At 36.2% G+C, this 26924-nt stretch overlaps 1 protein-coding gene across 4 annotated transcripts in view; it reads right to left on the bottom strand.

The window, feature by feature from the left end:
* DMD (dystrophin) overlaps window positions 1–26924 on the bottom strand; it is a 1962662-nt gene that overhangs the window by 1444898 nt on the left and 490840 nt on the right. For all 4 annotated transcript variants that reach the window (XM_045582357.1, XM_045582356.1, XM_045582355.1 and 1 more), the window contains one exon: window positions 6275–6398. In XM_045582357.1, coding sequence (XP_045438313.1) covers window positions 6275–6398 — 124 coding nt within the window. The remainder of the gene's footprint in view (window positions 1–6274; window positions 6399–26924) is intronic.

Raw genomic sequence — 26924 nt, forward strand, 5'->3', positions numbered from 1 at the left:
TTTATTTGGAAGTTGTTAAATCCTTCATATCAGTAACAGACCTTGACTTAAAATTAGCCTTCAGAATTGAAAAATAATCACTTGTTCATACAGTCAATCATCAGTGGTGCTAATTACCAGGAGCTCTGTTAGGTACTGGAATACTTAAACAACCAAATTAAGGTAAAGCAAAACAAACAAACAAACAAATAAATTACAGGAGAAAGAAATTAAGATCCAGTCTCCAATTTCTATGATTTATAGAAATTGTAATTACATTGGTTTTTACATTGATTAAATATAATCAATGTAACAATGGCCAGAAATCAGTTTGGATAAGTAAACAGGATTTTGATCATGGTAGTCTTTATGAAGGCAACATGAGACAACGCCTTTGTCAATGTCTTCCAACGGCCATCAGGAACAGGTCTGCAGATTAATAAAGTTAGTTTGATTTAATTTGCTGTGATAAGAGAGAGACCATGGAATAGGAAACTATGGTGATATGTCTCAAAGAGGATGTTAAAAAGAGTTTTTAAGTATTGGTTTCTATAAGGTGAAGATGTGGTTAAAGAAGCAGGGCTTTGCCTTTAATTGGATATTGTAGGGGGTAATTCTATGATTGGGTATCTTGAAAATAATTATATAGATGACATGGATAATGTAGACAGGATAAAATTATAATTAGTAAAGAAGTCATGTAAGCATGGATGGAGACAATTGGTCATTTTGGGTGGTTTAGAAGTGTTATAATTTTTGTCTGTATTGAGACTTGTTGCAAGCTCTGATATAGCATGTAGCAATTCCAAGGACTAACTGAAGTGCCAAGCCAGATCATAGGTATCAGTGGCTTTTTTTCTCCCCTCTCAAATGCATATAAACAGAGGCATAACAGGTAATATTTATGTTTCACTAAATTCATTTTGACAGAAGCAATCAGAAAACTTCTAAAAGAATAAAATATTAGTGACAGGGAAGACCAGCTATGGTTTATCATCTTAAACAGAGGTGAGCTAACATATAAACTTTAATCAGGGTTGTGGTGATGGGAATACAGAGAATTAGACAGTTTCAGGGCTAGCAAGGTTAATTGAACTTGTTAAAGGGTTTGTAAATTATAGAGAAAAATCTAGATGACCCAGTAACTTTTAGGTTCTTGGATTAGGCTGTAAGAAAAGGGAAAGGAAAGAAAAAGATTAATGAGGTTTAAGTTTTCAGGCAAAAATTAAATTAAAGGTGTCTATTAGACAATTAGATATATCGGCTTGGGCTTTAAGGGGCACACATGAGCTAAAGGTACATATTTGAACGTCATCCTGTATAATAATCTTATATAATAAAGAGGTAATATGCAAAGTGACCGTCACTCCAACACACAAGATGGCATCCCCAACGTGGTCAAAGATGTCTGCTTCCATGTGGACACAAGATGGCCACCACAAGATGGTTGGCAGGGGAGGGCAGTTGGGAAGAACAAGGCATGCAGGGGAGGGAAATTAGACTGACAAGGGAGGGCAGTTAGGGGTAGCTGGGCCAGCAGGGGAGGGGAGTTAGGGGCAAATAGGATGGCAAGGGAGGGGAGTTAGGGGTGACTGGACCAGTAGGGTAGGGCAGTTGGGGGTGACCAGGCCTGCAGGGGAGGGCAGTTGGGGGCAATAGGGCTGGCAGGGGAGAAGTTAGGTGTTGATCAGGCTGGCAGTGGAGCAGTTAGAGGGTGATTAGGCTGGCAGGCAGAAGTGGTTACGGGCAATCAGGCAGGCAGATAGGCGAATGGTTGGGAACTAGCAATCCTGGATTGTGAAAGGGATGTCTGAATGCCTGTTTAGGCCCAATCTCACCAGGATCCGGCCTAAATGGGCAATCAGACATCCCTTGAGGGGTCCCAGATTGGAGAGGGTGCAGGCTGGATTATGGGTTGGGCTGAGGATGCCCTGCAAACCCTGCACATGAATTTCGTGCACTGGGCCTCTAGTCCTATATAATAAAAGGCTAATACGCAAACTGACCCCTGGACCAGGAGTTTGGAGTTCAACCAAGGGGCAGGGCTGGCCAGCCAACCACTCGCAACCCCTCTTCCCCACTGGCTGCACCCCCAATCATTCCCCCAATTGAGGGTGGAGTCAGCTGGCCAACTGCCTGTGGCTCCTCCCCCTGGCCAACCAACCGCCTGTGGCCCCTTTCTCTGGCTGGCCAACCACTCTTGGTCCCAACCGGCCTGATGGGCCCCAATCGGGGCAGGCTGGCCAGACCCCACCCATGTACGAATTTGTGCACTGGGCCTCTTGTTAGAAAATAAATTCTGTTTGAATGGGAAGAGATGAGGATAATTCAAAGAAGAGAAAAAGGGAAGAACTGTAGAGAATATCAATATTAAAGGACAATGAGATGAAACCAGGAGATAGTGGTATCCCATAAACCAAGGAAGAAAAGAATTTCACAAAAGATAAAGAGGCTAGTAGGTTTTAGTCCTATTAAAAGTTGAGGAAAATAAGGCACAAAAATATTCATATGTGTGTTTATAGGAGAGGAGGGTTTTCTCAAAGACAGAAAAATAACATATTTAAAGGTTGATGATAAAGACCCTAAAATAGAGAAATTGAAGATATCAATTTGTGGTTAAATGGAAACAGGTTCCTTAGGATATAGACAGTGAAGATATTAAGACTATACACATGTAGATTAGCCATATCTAGTCAAAAGAGGACAGTCTCTTCCACCAAGGCAGAGGGGAAGAAAGAGACTGTGTGAAAACAAATATAATCTGTGAGATATTGCTTTAATTAAATTAAGAGGGGAAGTCATCTACTATAAATGGTGGGGGAAATTTTAGGAGAACCTTAAAAACTTGAAATAATTGTTGAGGAAAATTGAGAAATTTTACTAGAGAGGCATGAAAAACATGAATAAGTACTGGTGAATCTGTTAAAATGTGCTATTTCAGAAATGGAGTAATATCTGCTAATAAAACAATACAGTTATGCAGGTCGGTAGCTGAATTGAGGAGATTTGGGAAATGGTAGATTTTGTAGATAGCAGTACAACCCACATGGGCTCAGGATATTAAGGAGGAAGGCACAATTTGAGTGGGCAATACTGTGAACCTGGTGTCAAAGTCTTCAATGAGAAAGTAATATAATCAAATGATGACCAATAGATAGATGGCTACTTGGCATGAAACACAAGGGAATGGATTTGCTTTTTTTACATAGAGAGTGGTACTTTTGAAATTGGCCCTTCAATTCTAAAGGAGTGGATGTATGAAAGAGTCATTAATCTTAGTAGTGTTCTGAAGGGTAAAAGTGGTTTCCATGGATGTAGGGAGTGAGTATACAGAACTGAGACTTTGCCTTGGGAAAAGGGTTTCAGAGTATGAGAGCACAGGAAGGCACTAAAAAGAGGAAGTGAGGCAGAGAAAAGAGAGTGAAGAACATAGAGATTAAGACTCAACAAAGAACAGATGAATAGAAGTACTTATATTCTGAGTTGTAAACACAGATAACAGAAATAAGAGGAAGTTGAATTAATTGGCTTGAGATTTCCTATAGAACTAGGTTAAAAGTTGATTTGTTATGGGTGTAAATAAGCAGAGGTCCCCAAAAGAGCCCAAGGCCTGTTTACCTTAACAGCTGGTAGGAAGGTTTTTAAAAGCACATTGTACAGGTCCCAATTCTTGGACATATTATCTTCTGGTCAGGCAGGTTGTTTTGTTGTTTTAACTACCAACTTACATTACAATGTCTGTGCTCAATTCAAGAAGTTGAGTAGCTAGATGTATTATTCAGCTAGAAATTCTGAACTGTGGTGATATAAACAGAATGAGGGAAAGAGCACTGAAGTAAGAGTGATAAAGTCCCAGATTGTGTCTTGTCTGATTCTCAAAAGTTTATGTGCATAAGAATCATCTGAGGGTCTTGTTTAAATGCAAATACTGATTCATTAGGTCTGAAATCTTAGACTTCTAACAAGCTCACTGATGATCCATATTGGTTGTTCAGAGACTACACTTTGAGTAGAAACATCCCCTAGGACTCAAGTTTTAAGTCAATGCACTACATTAATTATATGTATAAAACACATGATTAATAAAGAAGAAAATACTATGTTATGTTTAAAAGTATATAAAATTGAACTGAAAATATCCTAGGATATTATAATTGGCTGAGAGCACTTGAAATTGAAAGAATAAAGTAAAAAAAAAAGAGAGAGAGAAGGTAATATTCAGTCATTTTTTAATGGATGCCTAAAAATGAATTAATAGCACTCAAGTTCATAAGACAGGCCTCCCATGTGTTCCAAATAACCTACATAAACAGACAGGTGAAGAAGTAGAAAATTAATGTACATCAAAACTGCATATCCATCATCATTATGCATTTCTCTCAAGGATTTTTAATACATATACATTATATTCAGCCTGAAGGAAATGTCTAGGTAAATCATTTTATGTCCTATTTTAGTAGGCAATTAAAAATATGTTGTTATTTCAGAAAAAGAGAGTAGAAGTTGATAAAGGTGACTCACGAGGCATTAGAAAACCACTCATACAATATTGTATACTTTTTTTTTTTAGCACTTTCAGTCTGTCATTGCTGACACTATTGATTAAATGCAAATTGCTTCTAGGTAACCATATGATAACAGGACATTTTTAAAGTTGCATTCCTTAAACGCTGGGACTCAATTTTCCTGCTTGATCAAAGCTGTTTTAAGATACAGAGGGTGATGAACATATAAGTAGATTATTCAAATAGATTCAAAAATGTTTAATTAGCTAATAAAATGTCTGCCCCAGGAGATTCTTACTTTCAGTTGTCAAATATGTCACATGAATCTGGAAAGGATTTAGAGGGCATCTTCTCAAAGTAATTTTCTAGCCATAGAATTACCTTAAAAATCCTAACAAAAAAGCAAACCTTCACCCAGATATACTTTGAAATAAGACATTTTGCTAAGTTTCTCCTAAATATTATACATTATTCTTGAGTTTAATTTTCAAACTAAGATATTAACAAATATAATCATAGTTCCCATTTATTGCAACTATTTATATAGTTTGCTATTATTAGATAACAGACTATTATATAAAGCTAATAATAAATTTCTAATTTATAAATAGTGAGTTCTGAGAAATGTTGATGAAATTATCTCTCATCCTCAATCAACCTAAAAAATAGATTATTTTTCCCAGAAGATTTTTTTGTTCTCCAAAAGTTCTAACTCCACATCAAGTATTAACTTGCTTCTGATTTAATATTGTATGAGTTAAAAATAGATTTTGTCATTTATGAAATAGAATGCTTGAAAGAATAGGCAGAATTAATCCACACACATCTAACCTTCCTGTTGTTAAAATTATTTGACATTGAGGATATTTTTTTTTCCTTTAACCTGCCCACTGCAGATTATTTACTCTGCCTGCTAGAAATCTTCTTACAAACTACAAGCACATCTCAGAGATATTGCAAGTCTGGTTCCATACCACTACAATAAAGAGAGCCATAATTAAAGTGAGTCAATCTTTTTGCTGGTGGAGGAGGGTCTTCTTACCTTCTTCAATATGTAAAAATCCTAACATCTATGAAGAACAATAAAATGAGGTATTCCTGTATTGCCAGTTACATACCAAAAATGGATGTTTTATAATTGTCGAATTTGAAAAATCATAGCCCTGATAACATCCCTGAGGATGAAGCAACACTTATTAAAAAAATTCCTATTGTGAAGAACAAAATTATAATGTCTCAGTAGAGAATAAAAATAGCATACCATCTCATGTCATAAATAAATATAGAAAAATCCTGAACTTTTTAGTTATTACAATATAATAAATAAATACCTAGAGAATGCAAAACTGTTATAATTTATGAAAAGTATCAACAACTATAAAGAATAACTTTTTAATGACCATGAAATCATAAACAACAAGGTCCTAAGTATAGTATTTTTACATGTCTATTCTATTCTAAAAGTCTGCTACTATAAGTCCCATACTTGAGATGACAGAACAATATATGAAGGGAAATCAATGTACGTAAGTTCATGTTATAAAATGGTTAACTTACAGCTAACCAATAAAAAAGCTGTTAAAGAAAATTTATGGAAAGCATTCCTGGTCATTCACAGCAGAATAAGGGAAGGTTCTACTAGGTGAAACTTGGATTCTAATTGGTATCTAAAATACACTTTAAAGTTAAAAGCATGATATCATATTGCTTTAATCTTTTCAATTCTAATAGAATCAGAGAGTACAAAGCATAGAGTTTACAAGCAACAAAACTTAGGAAAAATAACCTACATTGACTTTTTCTTTAAGGTCTGAGAGGTTGCCATCTTTCCGAAAGATGGCAAATTCAGGACTCTGCAACACAGCTTCTGAACGAGTTATCCAACTGTGAAGTTCTGTTATGTCGACATCCAACCTAAGACAGGAAAAATAAGGATCATTATTTCTTGATTATATCTTTCTCCTATATGGAAAAAGGTAATCTATCCACATTTATCATTCTCCAACTAATCTGAGACTCCCGCTCTATGCCTCTGTTATTGTTAATAGCACTAATATTTCTCTATTCAGGTAGGCTCAAAATGTGGAGTCACCTTTGGTCTAGGTAGGGGTGTCGAACTCAATCAGAGAAGGGGCCAAAATCTAAAATCCAGCCTAAATCGCGGGCCGAATGGTTTACTGAACAGTCATAAACTGTCATTGTGATGGAAACGCAGCGGAGTGCAGTGATGACAGCGCGGTGCGGGCCACATTGCAAGGCCTGGCGGGACGGATTTGGCCCGCGGGCCTTGTGTTTGACACATGTGGTCTAGAGTCTTTTAATCAAGGAGTTCACCTCTGTGGAATCCCCTATACTAGTAAGCTGTTACTCAGCCTCTGCTTGAATGTTTGCACTGGTAGAAAAATTACTACTTCCCAAGATAACCCTACTTCTTTTTAGAAACTACTTATACCAAACATAACATTCCACTTTGGGGCCCCTATTAAAAATTCTTCTGGTATTTATGCTCTTATATACTTTCTAACTGTATTGACTCTAGATGTGGTCATGTGATTTAGTATGGCAAATGGGATATCAGGAAGGGTAATACAAGCAGGAGTTTCATAAGTGCTTGCACCTTAGATCTTGTCCTCTGAGAGCAGACACTAGGAGATTGCAACTGTTAGAAATTCAAACAATCCTTTAAGAAACCTCAAACTAGCCAGCTGGAGAGACCATGTGGAACAGTACAAGGGACCAATCATATAAATAAAGCCTTCTCTGACATCTGGACCCTCTCAAATACCAGCTGAATATAATCAAATGAGTGCTCCAGATGAAACCACTTAGAATCACAGAACTGCCCCAAGATCTTACATTGCAGAATTACGGAAAATGATAAATAACTATGTTAAGACACTAAATTTTGGGGTTTGTTGTTATGCTGCAGTATATATTTGATCATTTACCCTGATATTCTCAAGCATTATTTTATTGCGGAGATCTATAGAGCTAATGGGAGTAAATATCCACTATCATCAGGTCTAGTTAAAGTACAGGTTTTAGGGGAGTCATGGAAGTGTTGCAAAGGTGAAGGATCTCTATGAATCACTTGAAATTCTGGGCACAATTCTGAATGTGTGTTTTCTTCAAGAAAAAACAAACTATATTTTATCAGCATCTGTAAACCATCTATGGAAAGAGAATTTAGAGATAATCTAATCCAATAGTTTATTAAACTAAACAACCAAACAAATGAAAGTATGCAGAAAAATAAATGGTATTTATTGAGATACTTTTCCATAGGAAATGTGAGAAATAGAATAAAAATACTAATATCGATATAAGATTTAGACAGCAATTATGTACTTTAATTATCATGCTATAACTTATTTTCAATTGAATCCTCAAATATTTGAAATCATTTCTTTAAATACACTCGAAGAAATCTGTTCTAGCCTAAGTTACTTCAATGGATAAGCCATAGTTTCCTTAAAATCTGGCTGCTAAAGGAATCATATCAGTAGTATCTAGTATTATAGGGGAAAAACAGATAATTATCTTCCTGGTTTATAACACATGATGCAGCCTATGAGTTAAATAAATGTTTTCACTTCCATATAACACTTTCAACTCATACTGAAGTTAAAGTGTATTAAACTTTAGGAATTTTTCACAAAAATTATCAACCCAGTTCTTCACTATCGCAAACTTATGAACTGACTTCCTGAACTAAAATTTCAGGGCTTTAAATCATATACTAGTAAACATGTTAAAACTTCCCATGTTAGCTGCAGGTTATTAGATTAAAATTAAACAGATATAGAGCCTCACAGACTATAAAGCACTTCCAATAAATTATTTTATCTCAGACTATTAGAACAATAGGGAAGGAACCTAATTCATCTTGTTCACTATTATATTCTTCACCTCAAAGAAGGCCTGGTTCACAGTAATAAAAGCTACCCAACTGAAATTGAAGGAAGAGATATCTAATTTCAGACATTTTTTAATCCCAAATCCCATGTCAATAAATGTCAATATTTTATATGGAATATAAAAATGTATGTATTTTTATTGTAACATACATGGTAACTGCTTTCTTACATCTTGCTCTCCCATAAGTTTCATCCCTGGGTTTCCTATTTCTTCATTCATAATGTTGATTTTAAAATACAGGCATACCTCGGATATATTGCAGATTCCATTCTAGAAAACTGCAATACAATAAGTAGTGCGATAAAGGAATACCAATCTTTTTGGTTGTAGAAGGTCTTGCCTTCAATTTGTAAAAAACTCAACATCTGTTAAGTGCAATAAAGCAAAGTGCAGCAAAATGATGTGTGGCTGTAGAGTCCCATTGTGTGCTTCTACAAATGTCTCCATCTCTCTCATTTCTGTTAAGTCTTTGACTGTGGCCATTTAACCATCTACCAAATTGAGTACATTTTTCCTTCAAAATGTGTTAAGGGATTTTCGTTTTTATGTTGGTATAATATAAAAATCCACGTGTTTCTCTACCTACAGGCATTCACTTGGCAGTGCATGGAGTGGGATAGGAGTTCTGATGTTTACACCTCAAGAGTAAACTTTAATTAGTGGAACCTGGGAGTTGGTGTATAAATATACCAGCTCCCTTGTCCTTCAGTGTGCAACCATCATGAAGAACGCTATATACAGTACCTTGGAAAGTTCCAAGAAGAATTGAGTCCCAGTTGTCGCCAGCAATAACCTGCTCAGGTATCAGCCTATATTTTGGCTGCCTCCTTTTCCTAACATCACTTCCCCACTTTGCTTTCTGGGATCACTTTCCAAATAAACTTGCACAAAATTTTGTCTCCAAATCCACTCTTGGGAAAACCCAGACTAAGACAATGAGCAATAGCTTCAAACCTTGGTTTTCAAGTGACAATTGCACATCGATGTTATTCCTTATCAATTTGGCAGCTACTGTCTCATCATTTTTTTGTGGTCTCCCCCCTAGTTTTTACTGTTACTGAATATTTTTCAGATATCTTTGCTGAGATGTATGCCAAATTAACCAACTTTATGATTCAAATCCATGCATGTTTATAAAGGGAGTGTCATCTACTCTCCTCAGCATTTTGCCAGTGATATTTTCTATTATTTTTTGTACTACCTGAGGGTAGATATTTAATCATAACTGAAGATATCATACAGATGTAACTATGCTCCCTTATCAAAAACCCTCAAAAAAACAATGAATAATTATTTCCAATATTAAATCTCAGATTCTATGCATGTATTTCTCTTCATAAATCACTCATTTCTACTCATTCTTTTTTTTCACTTTTAAAACTCTCACAAAACCATTGCTAATGAAATGACATATGGTATGTTACTCATAAGGGCATTTATACCTTTAGAAATAGCCCATTAATATATTCCTTACTCATCGGACTCTCATAATGCAGTTCACTCTGTACTTAGTGTACTTCTACATGCTTTTAAAGATAAACTCTATCCCTTAAATGCAATCTAACTTTATCCAACTTAAAATCTTTATCAACTAAAAATTGACATATTATTCTCCTCTGACAAACTGATTTTTTCTTATGCAATTGCTGATGAATATTGTGTCCTATATTTGTAAAATATGCCCTAAAATTTCATTTGTTATTGTTGACTAGAGGCCCCTTGCAGGAAGATTCCTGCAACAGGGCTTCCTGCTATGGTTTCCACTGCCCCGCCTGCTTCTCTCCCTTCTCTGAAGCCTCACCAGCTTCCCTCCCTTCTCCTGGCCCCGCTTGCTTGCTTCTCCACAGCTTCACTCCCTTCTGCAGTGCTTGGCTTCTTTCTACATTGTCTTCAGTCTTCACTCTGGCCTGGATATGCAAATTATTTGCATACTCGCCCTGCAAATATGCATATTCACCCTGATTGGCTGGTGGGCGTGGCTTGTGGGTGTAGCTAAGGTATGGTCAATTTGCATGTTTCTCTTTTATTAGAGAGGATGATTAGCAGTGAATTGACAATTTTCTCTTCTTTACAAAGACACTCTTCAGAAATTCCCAAAAGCAAAATGTGTAAAGTTCTGTAGAAAAGAGAGCAATGATGTCTTTGAATATTTTTATTTGCAAAGAGTTTATTGCCAAACAAGGTAATATTTTTAGAAGATAACTCTCATTTTCTGGAATTTTCAAAATATCAAAACATATGATGCTTATTGTACAAATCTAGTCTATTTCATCTGGTTGAATTTTCCATAAAGGGGATGCAAATTAAATCAATTACACTATCTTATAGTCAAAATTTGGAGATATATCTGTATGTGTATGCATATGTCTAAACATTTTAAGTAAATTAAAAGAAAAAAAGGCTGAAAAATACCACCACTCAAAAAAACAGAGAAACACTTGCAGTTTAAGAAGTTGCCCATTTTGAATTCTCAACACTATGGAACTTGTGCAATAATATAACTGCTAATTATGCCAGGAGAGCCTCTTGATGGGTACTTACTATATTCTGTTAATTTTCTGTACAGTGACTGCTATATAAAGTATTAACCTAAGATGACACATTTACATAAACTTTAATTCAGTCACTTTCAATATACCATTTGGAACTCATCATTCCCAAATGGGTAAATGTTGAAAGTAGCAATCCTTTAAGCTCTCAGACTTAACTAATTTGGTTAGTGAGCTGGTTGTGAATGTCCATTTTACATTTTTAAACATCATTGCACGTACAACTTTATAAAAATGTAATGAGCTTCGTCTTTAGAAGCCTGAAAGTAAAGTCTTGACACCTGTGAAATATGTTAACTCTTACAGGATCCAGAGCTCTAGGCTTAGACCAGGTGATTTAACAAACCAATCTTACTGTACATTTTGATTAGTGAAAATATGCATTTTATATTAATAAAAATGAAACTATAGCCTTAGTCAGTTTGGTGTTAGCCCGTGGACTAAATGGTCCCAGGTTCAGTTCATGTAACTTGGTTGCAGGTTCACTGTCCCTGATTAGGGTGCATGCAGGAGGCAACCAATTGATGCTTCTCTTTCACATTGATGTTTCTCTCTGTCTCTCCCTTCCACTTTCTCTAAAAAACCGATGGAAAAATAATCTCATGTGAGGATTAACAAAAAATAATAAAAATAAAACTATAATTCTTTTTCATTGATATTACAAGTATGCAAAAATTATTTTTGGCAGTCAGGTAAGATTTCAAAATTATATTTATTATATTTTTAATAATCTTCTTTTTTCTTCACAGTTTGAGAATTTGAGAAGCTATTTAAGTTCCATATTGGTAGATGGGTATACTCCTAATCTCAGACACTTACCTTTCATGACTCAGTTCAAGATACATAATTTCTCGTGGAAGTTTTCTTGATCAACTATTCCTTACTCTTCTCTTTCAATCTTCCTTCTGAGGAAGCTGATCCCTCCCACATGTATGTTTCCACATATTACTTACTTTTAAAAATTGAATAATTCAAGAAGAAAAAATAAATAAAAGGCACTCAAATTGGAAAGGAGGCAGTAAAATTGTAATTATTCCTAGATGACATGATATTACACATAGAAAACTAGAAAGATCCATAAAAAACTACTAGATTTAATAAACAAATTTGCCATCATAGCAGGATATGAAATACCCAGAAATCAATGGCAATTTTATACACCAATACAGAAGTCTCAAAAAGAGAAACTAAAAATAATAATAATAATAATAAAAAAATCCCATTTACCATTTCAATAACAAAATTAAGATACTTAGACATAAACTTAGCCAAGGAGGTAAAAGACCTGTAATCAGAATACTACAAGACTTTGGAAAAAGAGATAAAAGTAGATATAAACAAGTGAAAAAATATATTGTGTTCATGGATTGGTAGAATCAACATCATTAAAATACTCATACTACCAAAAGCAATGTATAGATTGAATGCAATCCCTATTAAAATACAAACAGCATAATTCAGATCTTGTACAAACATTCCAAAAATTTATATGAAACAAAAAAAAAGACCCCAAATAGCCACAAAAATCTTGAGATAGAAATATAAAGTTGGAGGAATCACAATAAAAGATACCACGTTATACTACAAACCCACTGTAATCAAAAGAACCAAGTACTGGCACAAGAACAGGCATAAATATCAATGGAACAGAACAAAGAAACTAGCAATCAATTCAAGCCATTATGTTCTATTAATATTTGACAAAAGAGGTAAGAGCATACATTGGAGTACAGATAGTCTCTTCAATAAAGGGTGTTTGGAAAATTGGACAGGAACATGTAAAAGAAATTAAACTAGACCATCAACTTACACCATACACAAGAATAAACTCAAAATGGATAAAGTCTAAATGTAAGCAATGAAACTATGCAAATATTAGAAGACATAGGCAGCAAAATCTAGACATCTCTCATAGCAGTATGTTTGCTGATACATCTCCTAGAGCAAAGGAAACTAAGGAGAAAGCAAAGAAATGTGACTATCTATATATATAAAGATCCAGGGTCCATAAGGTCCAAAATGACTGAACAGATGACCGAACCCTGGATGTCAGTACTGCAGTCAGTGCCGGGTCACTGCAGCGACCCAGCACCGACTGCCATGAGAGCTGCAGATAAGGCCCAAAGGGAGAAGCAGGGTCTGATCCATAGCCTCTGTGGCAGTTTTTGATTAGTCCTTGCCTCTCTTTCTCTCCAGACCTCAACAGCAGCCTCAGGGGCTGCTGATCAGCTCCGCCTCTCTGCTCAGGCCAGGAGATAGGCCCAGAGACACTGGCTGGCATAGAAACCTACCAATCAGAACTAAATCTGGGTAAAGTACCAGGAGCCAATGGCTGCCTAGGAGGCAGAGCTTTTGACGCTGATTGGCATAGAAACTGGGTGAACTGCGAAGGCAAAACCTAAGGTGGGGGCTGAGAAGGGATTTTAAGGGCAATAGCTGTTTCATGTAAGGTGTAAGAAAACAGTTCATTTTTAATGACTGGTTTGGCAGTATAGTGCATATGGCTGGTTATCAGTCCAGATATAGGGTTTATGTTTTTTGTTTGTTTGTTTGTTTGCCAAGAGCATCTCCTCCTGCTGAAAAAGGCTTTCCCCACCCATTTAAGCAATCCTATTCTATATAATCTATCTATACTAAGAAAAGGGTATTATGCTAATTAGACTGAGTTGAAAGGTCATCTTCCAGACATCTGACTTCCTTCCATACAAAGCCATGGTGGTGGGGGCCAAGGCAAATGCAGTTAGGGGTGATCAGGCCAGCCGGGGAGGACAGTTAGGGGCAAGATCAGGCCTGTAGGGGAGGGCAGTTGAGGGTGAGATCAGGTCAGGAGGGAAGGGCAGTTAGGGGTGATCAGGCAGGCAGAGGTAGTTAGGGGCAATCAAGCCAACAGGGGAAAGCATTTAGGGAAAAGATCAGGCCAGATGGGGAGGATAGTTAGGGGTGATCAGACAGGCAGGCAGAGGCAGTTAGGGGCAATCAGGCAGGCAGGCAGGCAGGTGAGCAGTTACGAGCCAGTGGTCCCAGATTACAAGAGGGATGTCTGACTGGAGAGAATGCAGGCTGGACTGAGGGAATGCCCCTGTGCATGAATTTTGTGCATGGGGCAGGCAGAGAGGTTAGGGGAAATTAGGCAGGCAGGCAGAGACAATTAGGGGTGATCAAGCAGGCAGGCAGGTGAGCAGTTAGGAGCCAGTGGTCCCAGATTGTGTGAGGGATGTCCAACTGCTGGTTTAGTTGGACATCCCCCAAGGGACATAGCCTCTAACTGCCTTTGCCCACCTGTCTGATTGCACCAGGCCATTAGTTAGTTATAAAAACAATCAGTGTGAAAGAACACGTATCGCCCAGAGCCATGGTCAGCAAACTGCAGCTCACGAGCCACATGCGGCTCTTTGGCCCCTTGAGTGTGGCTTTCCACAAATTACCATGGCCTGGGCGAGTCTATTTTGAAGAAGTGGCATTAGAAGAAGTGCTGAAACCGGTTTGGCTCAGTGGTAGAGCGTGAGTCTAAGGACTAAAAGGTCCCAGGTTCGATTCCCGTCAAGGGCATGTACTTTGGTTGCGGGCACATCCCTGGTGGGGGTGTGCAAGAGGCAGCTGGTCAATGTTTCTCTCTCACCGACGTTTCTAGCTCTCTATCTCTCTCCCTTCCTTCTCTCTGTAAAATATCAATAAAATATATATTTAAAAAAAAAGAAGTTTAAGTTTAAAAAATTTGGATCTCAAAAGAAATTTCAATGGTTGTACTATTGATATTTGAATCTGTTGACTAATGAGTTTGCTGACCACTGGCGCAGAGGATTGGCAACAGAGAGTTTCTAAGTCTCATATGCCTAGAATTTATATTTTATTTTCAGTAAATTGAAAGTCCTTTTGAAACATAGTTCTGTGTAGGAAAATCACCCTAACATGGGTTATTAGAATATTCTATTAAGCGATAGATGAAATATTGCCATAGTAATAAATATATGATTACACAATGTAATATGTTCAAGTTGAAAATCTTGATCCATTTACTAGTACTTTAAAATCAAATTTGATGTTTATTTAAAATCATGAAACCAAAAAGAAAAGCTGTATATGCCCTTGTGAGAAATAAATGTGGGTCACTAGAGGGCGCACATTCCCTTTCACAGCTTGTCTGCTCCTCAATTTAGCTTCTCTTTTATTTTCTTATCTACATAAAGATAACATGGTGACAAATGGATTTCTCATGAGAATTCTCTTACAGAGAAACATAAAGTGTCCAAAGATATAGATAAAAGGGTATAAAAAGAACTTGTTTGTAAGACACCCTCAGATGCAGTTAAAATAACTTCTGCCATTGTAAAATAGAAAAAGTATCTTGAAGTCATAATATAAAGATTCCCTTGAGAAAACATCTTCAAATGGGGAGACATACTCAATCCAAATAATATTTTATCATCTTCTGGACTTTGTAACCCAGTAGTTTCTGCCCAATTCATTAATTTTACCTAATTTTTGTTTATTTGTAGATACTTACGTTCTATACATCTGTATAGAATTATATCCCGGTATTATCTAAACTAAGGTTTTTAAACATTCATTTTACAATAAAATTCAAATGAAAAGATAGCATTTTAAATATCATGTTAATGTCATATGCTTTCATAAAGAAAGAATTAATTCATCTCCCACAATAACTATGTAGGTTATTTGTTATAATCTTCATATTTATAGATAGGTCATAAATAGATTTGGGAAGCTGATTTATTTTCAATACATAGTGAAGCATGTACTTAAGATTCAAAACCAGGTCTATCTGAATCCAAAAATTTCTACCACACTATACTTATTTTCCTTTGTACCAAATAGAAGAGAAACCTTTTTTTAAGAAGCATTAAGGAAAAGTCAAAATGAATTTCCAGTTTGCTTCTATATAGTAGAGTCTGGTGGTATTTTGGATTGTACCAGAACTTGACTGGAGTCTCTAACATTAGCACATTAATTCTGAACATTTTCATTTAGCTAAACTATGATGACCCTTAGTTGCACAATTGATATCCTCGTGGCATTATAAAAGTTATTTTTCTAGTTTATTTTTATGTTATTACCTTTCTTAATTTCCTAAAATCTCCAATGTCCAATTTATTGATGCATTTTCTGACTTTAGAACTGATATTAAGCATAGATGACAAGGATTGTTACTTATATTATAGGGTTAAGACAGTGGTTAGCACTAGAAGTCTCACACTTGGAAAAATAGTTCAGTTATATGGGATTCCCACTTATATCTTGATATTTAAAAACCTAATTTTGAAAGAATTATTTTCACAGAAAATGATATCTGTATTTAAAAATAGGTAAATACTTCAATGTCACCCTAGAGTCTATGAGACTACAGAATGTAGAAGAGCCAGAATCTAGGATAGGTACACAGTTTCCATAGACACACCTCAACAAATGCTTAAATAATATTAGTTAAGCTTCTGATTTCAGCTAAATAAGTTGATAAAATAAACTTTAAATTCTCATAAAACAGCATGGCATTGAGATAAAGAATACAGCATTCTGTTCTAGATGTCTGGGATCAAATCCTGACTACATTGCTTCCTGTAAACTTAGTAAATGTGAGAAATCACCTGACCATTCAATACTGAATTTGCAAAGGAGGAAAATAATTTTAAAATACTTTACAATACCGTCTCATTAGTTAAAAATTTTATATGTATTAAATACTTAGAAGAATGCTTGGCACATGGTAGGGGCCATTTACATTTTAGCTACTGTGATGTTTGTCTTTTTTTTTTTAAACTCTTATTTGGTTTAGGCCATCCCTGTGCCCCTTCTCACTTTCTCATTTGAGGGCAGAAGTATCTGTTTGAGAGTTTTGTTAAGGACTGGAAAATAAAAGCCATCAGTGTAATCACAAGAACAAAAACCACAAAGAAAGCCGTAAGAAAGACAAAAAGACAAATAAACAAAAATCAACAGCACAATAATCTCATCTATCACAACGTTTGTTGCAGGAATAGGCAAACTTTGGCCCATGAAACAAATCTGGCCTGCCACCTGTTTTTGTAAATAAAGTTTTATTGAATATAGTCATTCATTACATATTTTATGGCTGATTTCACATAACAGCTACAGATTAGAGTAGTTGCAAAAGAAATTATATAGTACACAAAGCCTAAAATTTTGACTGTCTGGCCCTTGAGAGAAAAAATTGTTGGCTCTCACTGCTCTACAGAATAAAGTTGAATGACCTATCTTGCCCAACATTTGGATGAGGAAAAAAATGGTATAGTTCACAGTGCCATATTGCTTTGCTTTGCTCTCTCTTGAAAATATGGATTGGCTCCCCATGACCAGATTAAATTTTACATCTTTTAGTCTGGCATTGAGTATCATTTTTTTTAAATCAACCAACCTACCTTTTCAACCTCATCCCTTACTATGCAGGCTGTCCTGATCTGGAGTCCAATATGACCCTAACCTTTAACTGCCTATCCACATGTTAATTTCTCCATGAGCTTTCCATGCTCAACTCTCAAGCAGAAAATGAGTGTTTCTTTACAACATTTCTAAAATTTTATAAATATTTCTTCATAATACAATTTATACTAAAGTGCAAGTCTCCTGAGGGAAGGACTAACTATGGCCCACTGTTACAGCAACTAGATGTCTTATGAATAAGACTAGTTGAATGAATATGAAAATGAGCCATAAAATGAATGTTTCTGTCACTACATTCTTAAAATAGTATGGATTTATACTGACTACAGGAGTTTCTAAGAACCCCTCCACACACTAGATGGTGCCTTGGACCCTGTGGAGGTAATTTAAACTTTACATACTCTCAGTGTTGAATGCTCTGTGAATTTAAAAGACTTTAACATGCTTTTATGTTGAGGGTCTTTAAAGTTTAAGTAAGTTCCAGTCAAGGTTCAAAAACCATCTAGCCCGATGTGGAAAGCCATTTAGAGCTAATGTGTACTTACTGCCCCACTGCCACTTCACCAGCATCATGAATTACTTCAATCCATCCACTGACTTTAGTGAGCACCTCTACAAAATTTAGTTAAAACACAAAGCAAAACTCACTAGTCTACAAAGCTAGAATGTTAGTCAGCTGAGGCTGATGTTACAAACTACTATAGACTATGTGGCTTAAACAGCAGAAATTTATTTTCTCAGAGTTCTGGAAGCCAGAAGATCCTCAAGTTGCCCATATAATCAGACTCTGATGAGAGCCCTCATCCTGGCTTGTCACCCTGCCAACTTGTCACTGTGCCCTCACTCAGCAGGGAGAAAGACAGAGAGCAAGCTCTCTGATGGCACTTTTTCTAAGGACACTAATCTCATCATACTGCAGCATACCCAAGACCTCAACTAAACCTAATTATTTCCCAAAAGCCCCATTTCCAAATACCATCAATTGGGGTTAAGTCTTCACTATATGAATGTTGGGGGGGCATAATTCAGTCCATAGGAGCCAGGCGTCACTTCATTTGTATGTGGTAGGATAATGTGATCATGTGTGTTGATTTATAGGGGTACAGTTTTCTTTCCTTTTTTTTTCTTTTGGATTCTTGAGATGTTCATTTTTTTTCTAAAGCATGTTAATCAGTAGATAGTTCTTACAACAAATACTTGTTCAATCTGTCATAAGCAAAGAATTGTTCTGCCATTGTTTTAGGTAACTTATAGGTAATTAAATAGACAATATATATAACTATTAAGCAGCATTTTTCTGGTATTATACCAGATATTATTTTAATTTAATTCTGTCAACAACAGACTTATGGATTATTATTCCCATTTTCTTGGTGAAAAACAAACAGGCTCAGAGTCGTTTGTCAAATTCCCAAAGAGCACAAACTGCAGTTAAAAGACCAAGATTTCAACACGTGCTTTTCTGGAAAAGTCATAATTGCCACTAGCACTCTTTCCAGAAGAGTCCTGGAGGTCTAGCTGTTCCAAGAGAAGACATCAGAAAAAATAATATTCTCATAAAATGTCTGAATAAGAATATTTTCTAATAACACAAATGTTTTAATGGGAAACATCTTTTCTAAATTAATAACTAGAAACTAAACTTTTTCATGGGGCAAGGATGTATATTTCTACCTAAATAATCACCAAGAGTGTAGAGCTGAGACTGTTCCATGCTGAGATCACTATGTGGCCTGTGAACTGAATCAAGAGGCTACTTACCACAAACTCACTGTTAGAGACTGTCTGATTGCAATCAATGTCCATTCTGACATGAATCAGAACCCTTCCCCTGTCCCCTGGTAGGTACTCATTCCTGGAACAGGCTCTTGTCCCAACCTGGTCAAGCATGTAATCTCCCATACCTGGTAGCATTCACGTACTAGTACCTGGGACTATCCCTTCCCTTTTTACCCCATACAGTTCTTTGACACTTGATAAGCAGCACAGAGAATATCCACTTTGTCTTGCAGCTGCTCAAGACTCTCCTTGTAAGTTTCCCTTAATAAACTGTTAATTTCTAGATGAGAGTGGTCTTATTCAGTCTCTCCCTACCCTCCATTTACAGAGGAAGACTTTCAGTCTCTGGGTCTGCATGTACTAACAAAGAAACATATATAGATAATGTATAATAAAACTGTACACTTGAAATCTATATATTTTTATTGTTTATTGTTTATTATTTTTATTGTTTAAAGTACTACATATAGTAGTACATATATCTACTTTTTATATAATTTTATTAACCAATGTCACCCTAATAAATTTTTAAAATAAAATAGGGAAAATGTCAATAATTTATCTATTGAATAATAAATTACAAGAAAAAAAGAGAGATGTGTATAATAAAATTTCCACAGTATGAGGACAAACAAGGAAAGTCAGATAAATTGTATTCACAGATGAAGAAATAGATTCTGTGAGTAAGGTTAAGTGACTGGCTTTAGTTCCTTAGTTTATGAGTGGAAGATGCAAGGCCAGAACTCTTATGTGCAGTCATAGACTCATATGCTCTCAAATCCATTCTCCATGTTTTTCTTGTCCTCTGCATCAGAGGGATGTACATTTCCACCACTGCTTGCCTTCTGGCTTCCACTTGGATCTGTTTAAATTGGAAGCACTAGAGTACACTAGAGGGCAGAAGGAAGGGATAAAGCAAGGTATTTTTCCTTCATACACCACTTTTGCTGGCATTTCTAGGGCAGTTATAAACCTCCACTGTGGCTTCAGTTTTCTCTGGATGGCCCCTCCTCCCATTGGTCCAAGCTACTGCTTGGTAGTTCTGACTGTGTTAGTCCCTGTTACCAGGTGCCAGATTTGGGGTTCTGGAACCATCCTCACCCTGCATTGTTCCTCAAGTTCTAGGAATATTCACAGCTTCCTGATGTTACTAGTGTTTTGGAGTTGCCTTACTAACTCCTGCCCTACTCCCCTGTTTCCCACCACCTGTTTAACCAGTTCCTGATATTGTTTCCTATTTCTGAAACACCTAGAGTGGTTTCTAATTTCCTGACAAGACACTTACAAATCCTCATTTAAGATTCCAAAAATATTACTGGATACTACTATTTGCTCACATCTGAGTTAAGCACTATAGATCTAGAATTGAAAAGATATGGCTCCTGTCCTCAGGAGTTAACTGGAAATATGCATATGCAAAATCAAAAGTATTATAGTAAAATTCTGTAAGTCTTCTAATTAGTTTATTAGTGAGGATAAAAAATGCCTTGGAAGTTAGGCTCACAGAGAGAAAAGGCAGTTAGTTGGGAAGCAAGAAATGTGGGAGTGGGCAAAGGGAATGTAATGTGAGAAGGAAATCTTAAGTAGAGAGAACAGTAGGTGCAAAGAAATGGAAACTTGTGGGAGCATAGAGCTGTGGAGATCAGACAGCAGTTAATGAAAGCCCAAGTGAAGTGCAGTTCCACTAAATATTCAGTTTGTGGCCATTCTATGAACTATTTGTTGGTAGTCTGTAACAATAGAGGTCACCAGAGTATAAATCAACTAAGTCGCTATTTCATCTGATTTCTTTTTAATTGCAAAACTTTCTTGACAAAGGAAGCAGTGCATTGATTTATATTCTGGCTCAATATCCTTATTTCATTGTGTCCTGCTAATAAATAGTTTTCAGACTGTTTTGACTAGCACTAGCATGATTTTTTTAATGGGCTGGGTAGAAGATAGTGAAGCTGAGGAATTAGACAGCTAAAGATCACAAAGAAAGTGCTGTGCATTTGAAGAACTATGGGCAGAGGAATGATCTAATTAAAATTGCATTTTCAGATATCCTTCAGGAGGCTGTGGAAAGTATGGCTAAGAAAGAAGAAAGTGCCCCAGCTGGTGGGACTCAGTTTGAACATCACCATGTATATCAAAAGGTGGGGAGTTCAATTCCCATTCAGGGCACATACCCAGGTTATGGGTTTGATTCCCATTTGGGATACATGCGGGAGAAAATCAGTGGGTGTTTCTAACATCCATCTCTCTCTCTCTCTCTCTCTCTCTCTCTCTCTCTCTCTCTCTCTCTCTCTCTCTCTCTCTCCCTCCCTCCCTCCCTCCCTCCCTCCCTCCCTCCCTCCCTCCCTCCCTCCCTCCCTCCCTCCCTTCTTTTCTCAGGAATCAATACAAAGAAGGTGACAGTAAAAGCAGAGTAATCAGTTGAGAACTTGCAGAAAGTTATCAGACACTGAACTGGGGGAAGGGCTGGATATAAAGAATTAAATTACAGAGAATTGAATAGGCCTGCTTGGAGGGATTTAGTAATGTGTCCAATATGAGTCTACTATGAATGGCTGCACAAATTGTTCATGCCTAAGTCCAGAGGGTACTGCTCTTAGAAACTATGAAGTACTCTCTAAAGTTGTGTAGTCTAAACTGCAATACCACAATTGAGATTTCAGTAAGAAGTCCAAGTCTGTTTACATGCCCAACAAATCTTTGCATGACATAGGTATAAACATCAGGAGGCAGGATGAGCTTGACATAGTAATTTGGAAATCATCACATGTAGATAGATGATTGATAAAGACAATATTATAAATTATAGTGCTCTGAGAAAGAGTGTCATTAGAAGAAAATGAAATTAAACTTTGATCTTCTGAAGATTGACATTAAAGGGATAAGAAGAGGAGGCTGAGAAGACATGGTAAGAAAAACAGGAGAAGGAAAGAAACAGGAGAGAACAATGTTCCAGAAATGGAAAATAAATTTTCAAGAAGAGACTAATAATCATCACCATCAAACAGCACAAAGGTCAAGAAGGATAAGAACTGCAGAGCTACCTTTGGAGTTAGCAATTAAGGAGCTCTCTGGTGACCTTGCTGAGAGAAGTTTCAGTGCTTGATGTAGAGTATGAAGAGGTAAAAAAAAAATAAAAAAATAAGTAGAAGTAAAAGAATAGAGGTATTTTAGATCTCAGTAAAAAACAACTTTTCTTTGCATTCAACTATGCTTCCTTTAGATGAGTAAGTGTGATAATTTTTCTTCACTCAAGGAACAGACAAAAATGTAGGTCACAGTTCTGGAAATACAGCCTAATCATTCTCCCTGCTGGCATTCCTCTATGCCTTGAATTCTGGAAGAGTTCATTTTCCTACAACTACTATAGCTAGACATCCAGAGCAATGTGTAGTATCTTACAGGGCCAGTTGCTATTATAGTGTATTTCAGTCAAAATATGTTTTGGGCATCTACCTTATAGAAGACTAGAGGCCCATTGCACAAAATTCGTGCATGGAGGGGTCACTCAGCCCAGCCTGCACCCTCTTACAATCTGGGTCTGCTGGCTTCTAACCACTGACCTGACTGCCTGTCTGGTCACCCCTAACCACCTCTGCCTGCCAGCCTGATCTACCCTAACTACCTCTGCCTGCCAACCTGATCGCCCCCTCACTGCTCCCCTGCCAGCCTGATCACCTCTAACTGCCCTTCCTGCCTGCCTGATTGCCCCTAACTGCCCTCCCCTAGCTACTGTCCCCTGTTGGCCTGATTGCCCTTAACTGCCCTTCCCTGATGGCCTGATTGCCCTTCCCTGCCAGTCTGACCATCTCTAACAGCCTCTGCCTCAGCCCCCACCATCATGGCTTTGTCCAGAAAGATGTCCGGTATAATTAGCATATTACCCTTTTATTAGTATAGATGCCATTCCAGGTCAGGAATAAGATTTGGACCATAGCCCAAGGAAGCTTTATCTACTGGGTAAAATAGGCATATTGATAGATCATGTCAACTTGAAGCAAGAGAGGTGTCACAAGATGGAACACTAGCATCACTTAGCCCAGCCTGGAGTAGATGATTCCTGTTATTGCAGCTGGTTTGGGGAAAGATGAACAAGAGTTGACTATACCTGAGATGATCTGGTGCACTGATTTCTAAGACATGGACCCTGAACCAGCAGCATCAGAATCACCTGGGAACTTGTTAAGAGTTAAGATTTTCAGGCATTATCCCAAATCTACTGAGTTAGAAACACTGATGGGGACCAGGTATCTGTCTTTTACCAAGCCTTCCAGATGATTAAAATACATGCTAATATATGATAACCACTGTTGTTGTTTTTGTTTTTTTTTGCAAGAGTTCTCAGAATTTAAGGTTTATCAAAATGACCTACAGAGCTTGTAAAATATTTCATGGCCTACCTGAAGAGTTTCTGATTCAGCTAGTTTAAGGCGAGCCTCCACATCTGCATTTCATTATTTCTTTCAATTTTATTTTTGTACTGGTTTCAGGTGTACAATCATATACTGCCCCTCAATATTTCCAGTACCCTAAATCTGCATTTCCAATAAGATCCAAGTGATACCTCTGCTTCATACACTGCACTATGAGTGTTGCTGCCCTAACTGTCCTCTGGTCACTTAGCAGGTCTCTTAGAGTCCACACTCCTATATTCTTCAAAACATAGTTCTTGACTAATTCTTGACTTATATGGCAAAAGAATTTTAAGAACTTTAAATGGATGGTTATGTTTTTGGAATATCTGAGGATGGTTATATGTTTCTATTCTTTACCAATAACAATTTTTAAACTAAAATTGGAGTTGATGGCCAAGGTCATTTGACTCTGATACATTAAAAAAAGCAGAACGTTGCAACTATAACAAAAATTCAAATTAGGGAACTAAGCACTAGTCCTTATTTTGCAACTGAAAGCAACTTATTTAACCTTTCTGGACCTCAATTAATGTGTAACCATGGAGAAGTCTAGAGTCTAGTCTCCCAAGATATAAGAAGCAAGCTTTTATTTTTCTAGACTGTAAAAGAGGCAAAAATGTATTACTGAGACCAACAACTTAAGTATTTTTGGATCAATTTATCATATATAAAATTAAAGCTTAGCTGTTATATACATTAATCATGTAATTGCATTCTGAAAGTAAAGTTAAAATGTTCTAGTTTGCAACTTCCAGATTATAATTTGGTAATCAAAGTTAAAATAAATATCTAACACCAAAATAATGTTGGCATTAAATTCATAAAATTGCAGAGATGTCTTATCCAAGGATATGGCATAAATTCACATATTTGAGTCAGTAGACATAAAAAGAAGTGAAACAAAAAATTAAGCTGGAAATAGAAAATAAAATAAAATTGCAGATCTGTAATTGTTTAGGCAATTTATTGTATTATTTAGTAAACATTGGGGAAATTGTCAGAGAAAGCAAACTTTAGACTCTGATTACCTAGAAGAAGATAAAGAGACTAGGTGAATTTAAGTATTTATAAATGCCTCTGTATTTCTCTGAAGGTCAAAGATATTCATTTGTTAATACTATACTTGAGGAAATTATCTTCACTGAAATGGCATTTACTATGAAAATATTCAATTTGTCATCAGTTTCACCTGGTTGATACAAAAGCGTAAATAAAAGTGGGTTTTTTTTAAGTATCTTAAAATAACTGCTACATGATTAGAAATGAGTCCTCTCTATAAATTCCAATTAACTAAATAATAGATCTAGGTTTAACCTAGACTGAGCTCCAATACTCTGATAATTGCCTATATGCAAAATCATGTCACTGAATTTCAGGGATAATTTATTGTTAGAAATAATTACCTTGTAACCTAAGATCATCAAACACCTTTGTATATCTTAGTGAAAGGAGGACAATTTATGCAGTAAATATGACAAATGCAGAAACCGTGTAATTATTAAGAAACCAATTAAATGTGCCTTAGGTAATTAAGAAACTATACTGTGGTACAAAGCTGAATTTTAAATCCCTTCATGATTTTGAGTAAACAATGATATCTTAATTGGTAAAATCAGAATTATTAAAGATTATTAGAATGTTCATTTGTTTATTATTAAAAACAATTCCATGAAGAGCTAAGTAGAATTCTTAAATGCTACTGTAATATAGCATTTTAGCTATCACAATTAGTTGGACTATGTTATTCACTCTTTACACAAATATTTGATTATTTATTATATACATACACCATATATGGAATTTAAGTAAAGTACAAACAAGTATAGTAACAGGATTCCTTAGTTGTGATTGGTGATGAGAAAAATTTATGTGGGTGACATTAAGGTACATAGCAAAAATAATGTATGTAATGTAATTTACTGACTAAAGCAGAAAGAGTTCGGAGAAGATGGACAGAAACTTGGTGAACAAAATATCAAATACCATAATAAGAGGCTTTTTTATTTTGGAACAACTGGAGTTATGAGGATCTCTCATCAGAAGTCAGCAGAAAAGTGACATTTTAGATACATTAATTTGAGGTAGATTAATCAGAGAGAGTGGCAAGTCTCACCACAGTGAGGTATGTACAATAGATTAGGTTGTGGAGTTGGCAGTTCGAATTAGGAAATGACTAAAATGATTGCACTTATCCAATAATATAATGTAATTAATCAAAATAAATAAGGAACAAGGTCAGAAAACAAAAATAAAGAAGTCAGGTGGTGTTTTAAAATGGAAAATTAAGTCATTTATTGTTATATTCATTAACTTTGAGATGATATTTATTATGGGATTTTTTTCACCACCATCTCCATCTCCACCTCCATCACTACCTTAATCACTACCATCACTTCTACCACCACTGCCTCTAATATCATCAGCACCATTTCTAACACCTCCACAACCTCCACCACCATCTCTACCTCCACAATATTCACCATAATCAAACAGGAATAAGAGTTATTGCATGTACTGAATTCTTTTTACCTTCCAGGCACTGTATTAAATGCTTCTTTCTTAACCATTACAGTTAGTACTTAATAATATTAGTATACTGAATCTGAGGCACAGATATTCAGTAATTTGCCTGGGATCATAAGCTATCAACTAAAAGAGGCAGTCTTCAAACCTGAATAATTCTGTTTTCAAAGTCCATGCTTTTTCCAATATCTGCTACTCTTTTACACACAAAGGCAATGAATTATAATAAGTAAAATATGTGTCCAATGTATGAGTAACTAAATTTGGTTTATTAGAAGCAACACATGTTTGCATTTGATAAAAAATAAAATTGAACCATTGGCTGTATGCACAAGTAGAAATACCCAGATCATCTCTCTAAAGATGTAAAAGTGAAATTTGAGGAAGGGAGTCAGACATGGAGCTATAAGTTTTGGTAGTAAGTCACTGAGATCCAGACTTGAATCAATGAGAGGAGACAATTCAGATAAAGGAGTCAGAAGGGCAAAGTAATAGATTTATGAGACACAAACATAGGAATTTGGAAAAAGGAGGGAAACAAGTCAGATAAAGAGTGTAGGGGCAAAGCTAGTAGTGTGTCAAAGAAGTTGAAAAAGGAGAACGTTTTTTTAACCTAGGTTTAATTACTCCTAAATATTTGTTCAATTGCTCTTTTTGTTCAGTCTAAATTTAGCAGTCTAATCTTCTATAGAGTGTGCACGTTGTACTGTACAAATCAGGATGCACTTGAGAGTTAAAGTTTGTGCTATATATTATTGTGCTGGGACAAAAGATATAATCAGAATGGATTCAGGCAAAACAAGACATAAGATCACCTTAGTTATATAACTAATGAAGAAACA

This window comes from Pipistrellus kuhlii, unplaced genomic scaffold, assembly GCF_014108245.1.
Source record: "Pipistrellus kuhlii isolate mPipKuh1 unplaced genomic scaffold, mPipKuh1.p scaffold_m20_p_16, whole genome shotgun sequence".
NCBI lineage: Eukaryota > Metazoa > Chordata > Mammalia > Chiroptera > Vespertilionidae > Pipistrellus > Pipistrellus kuhlii.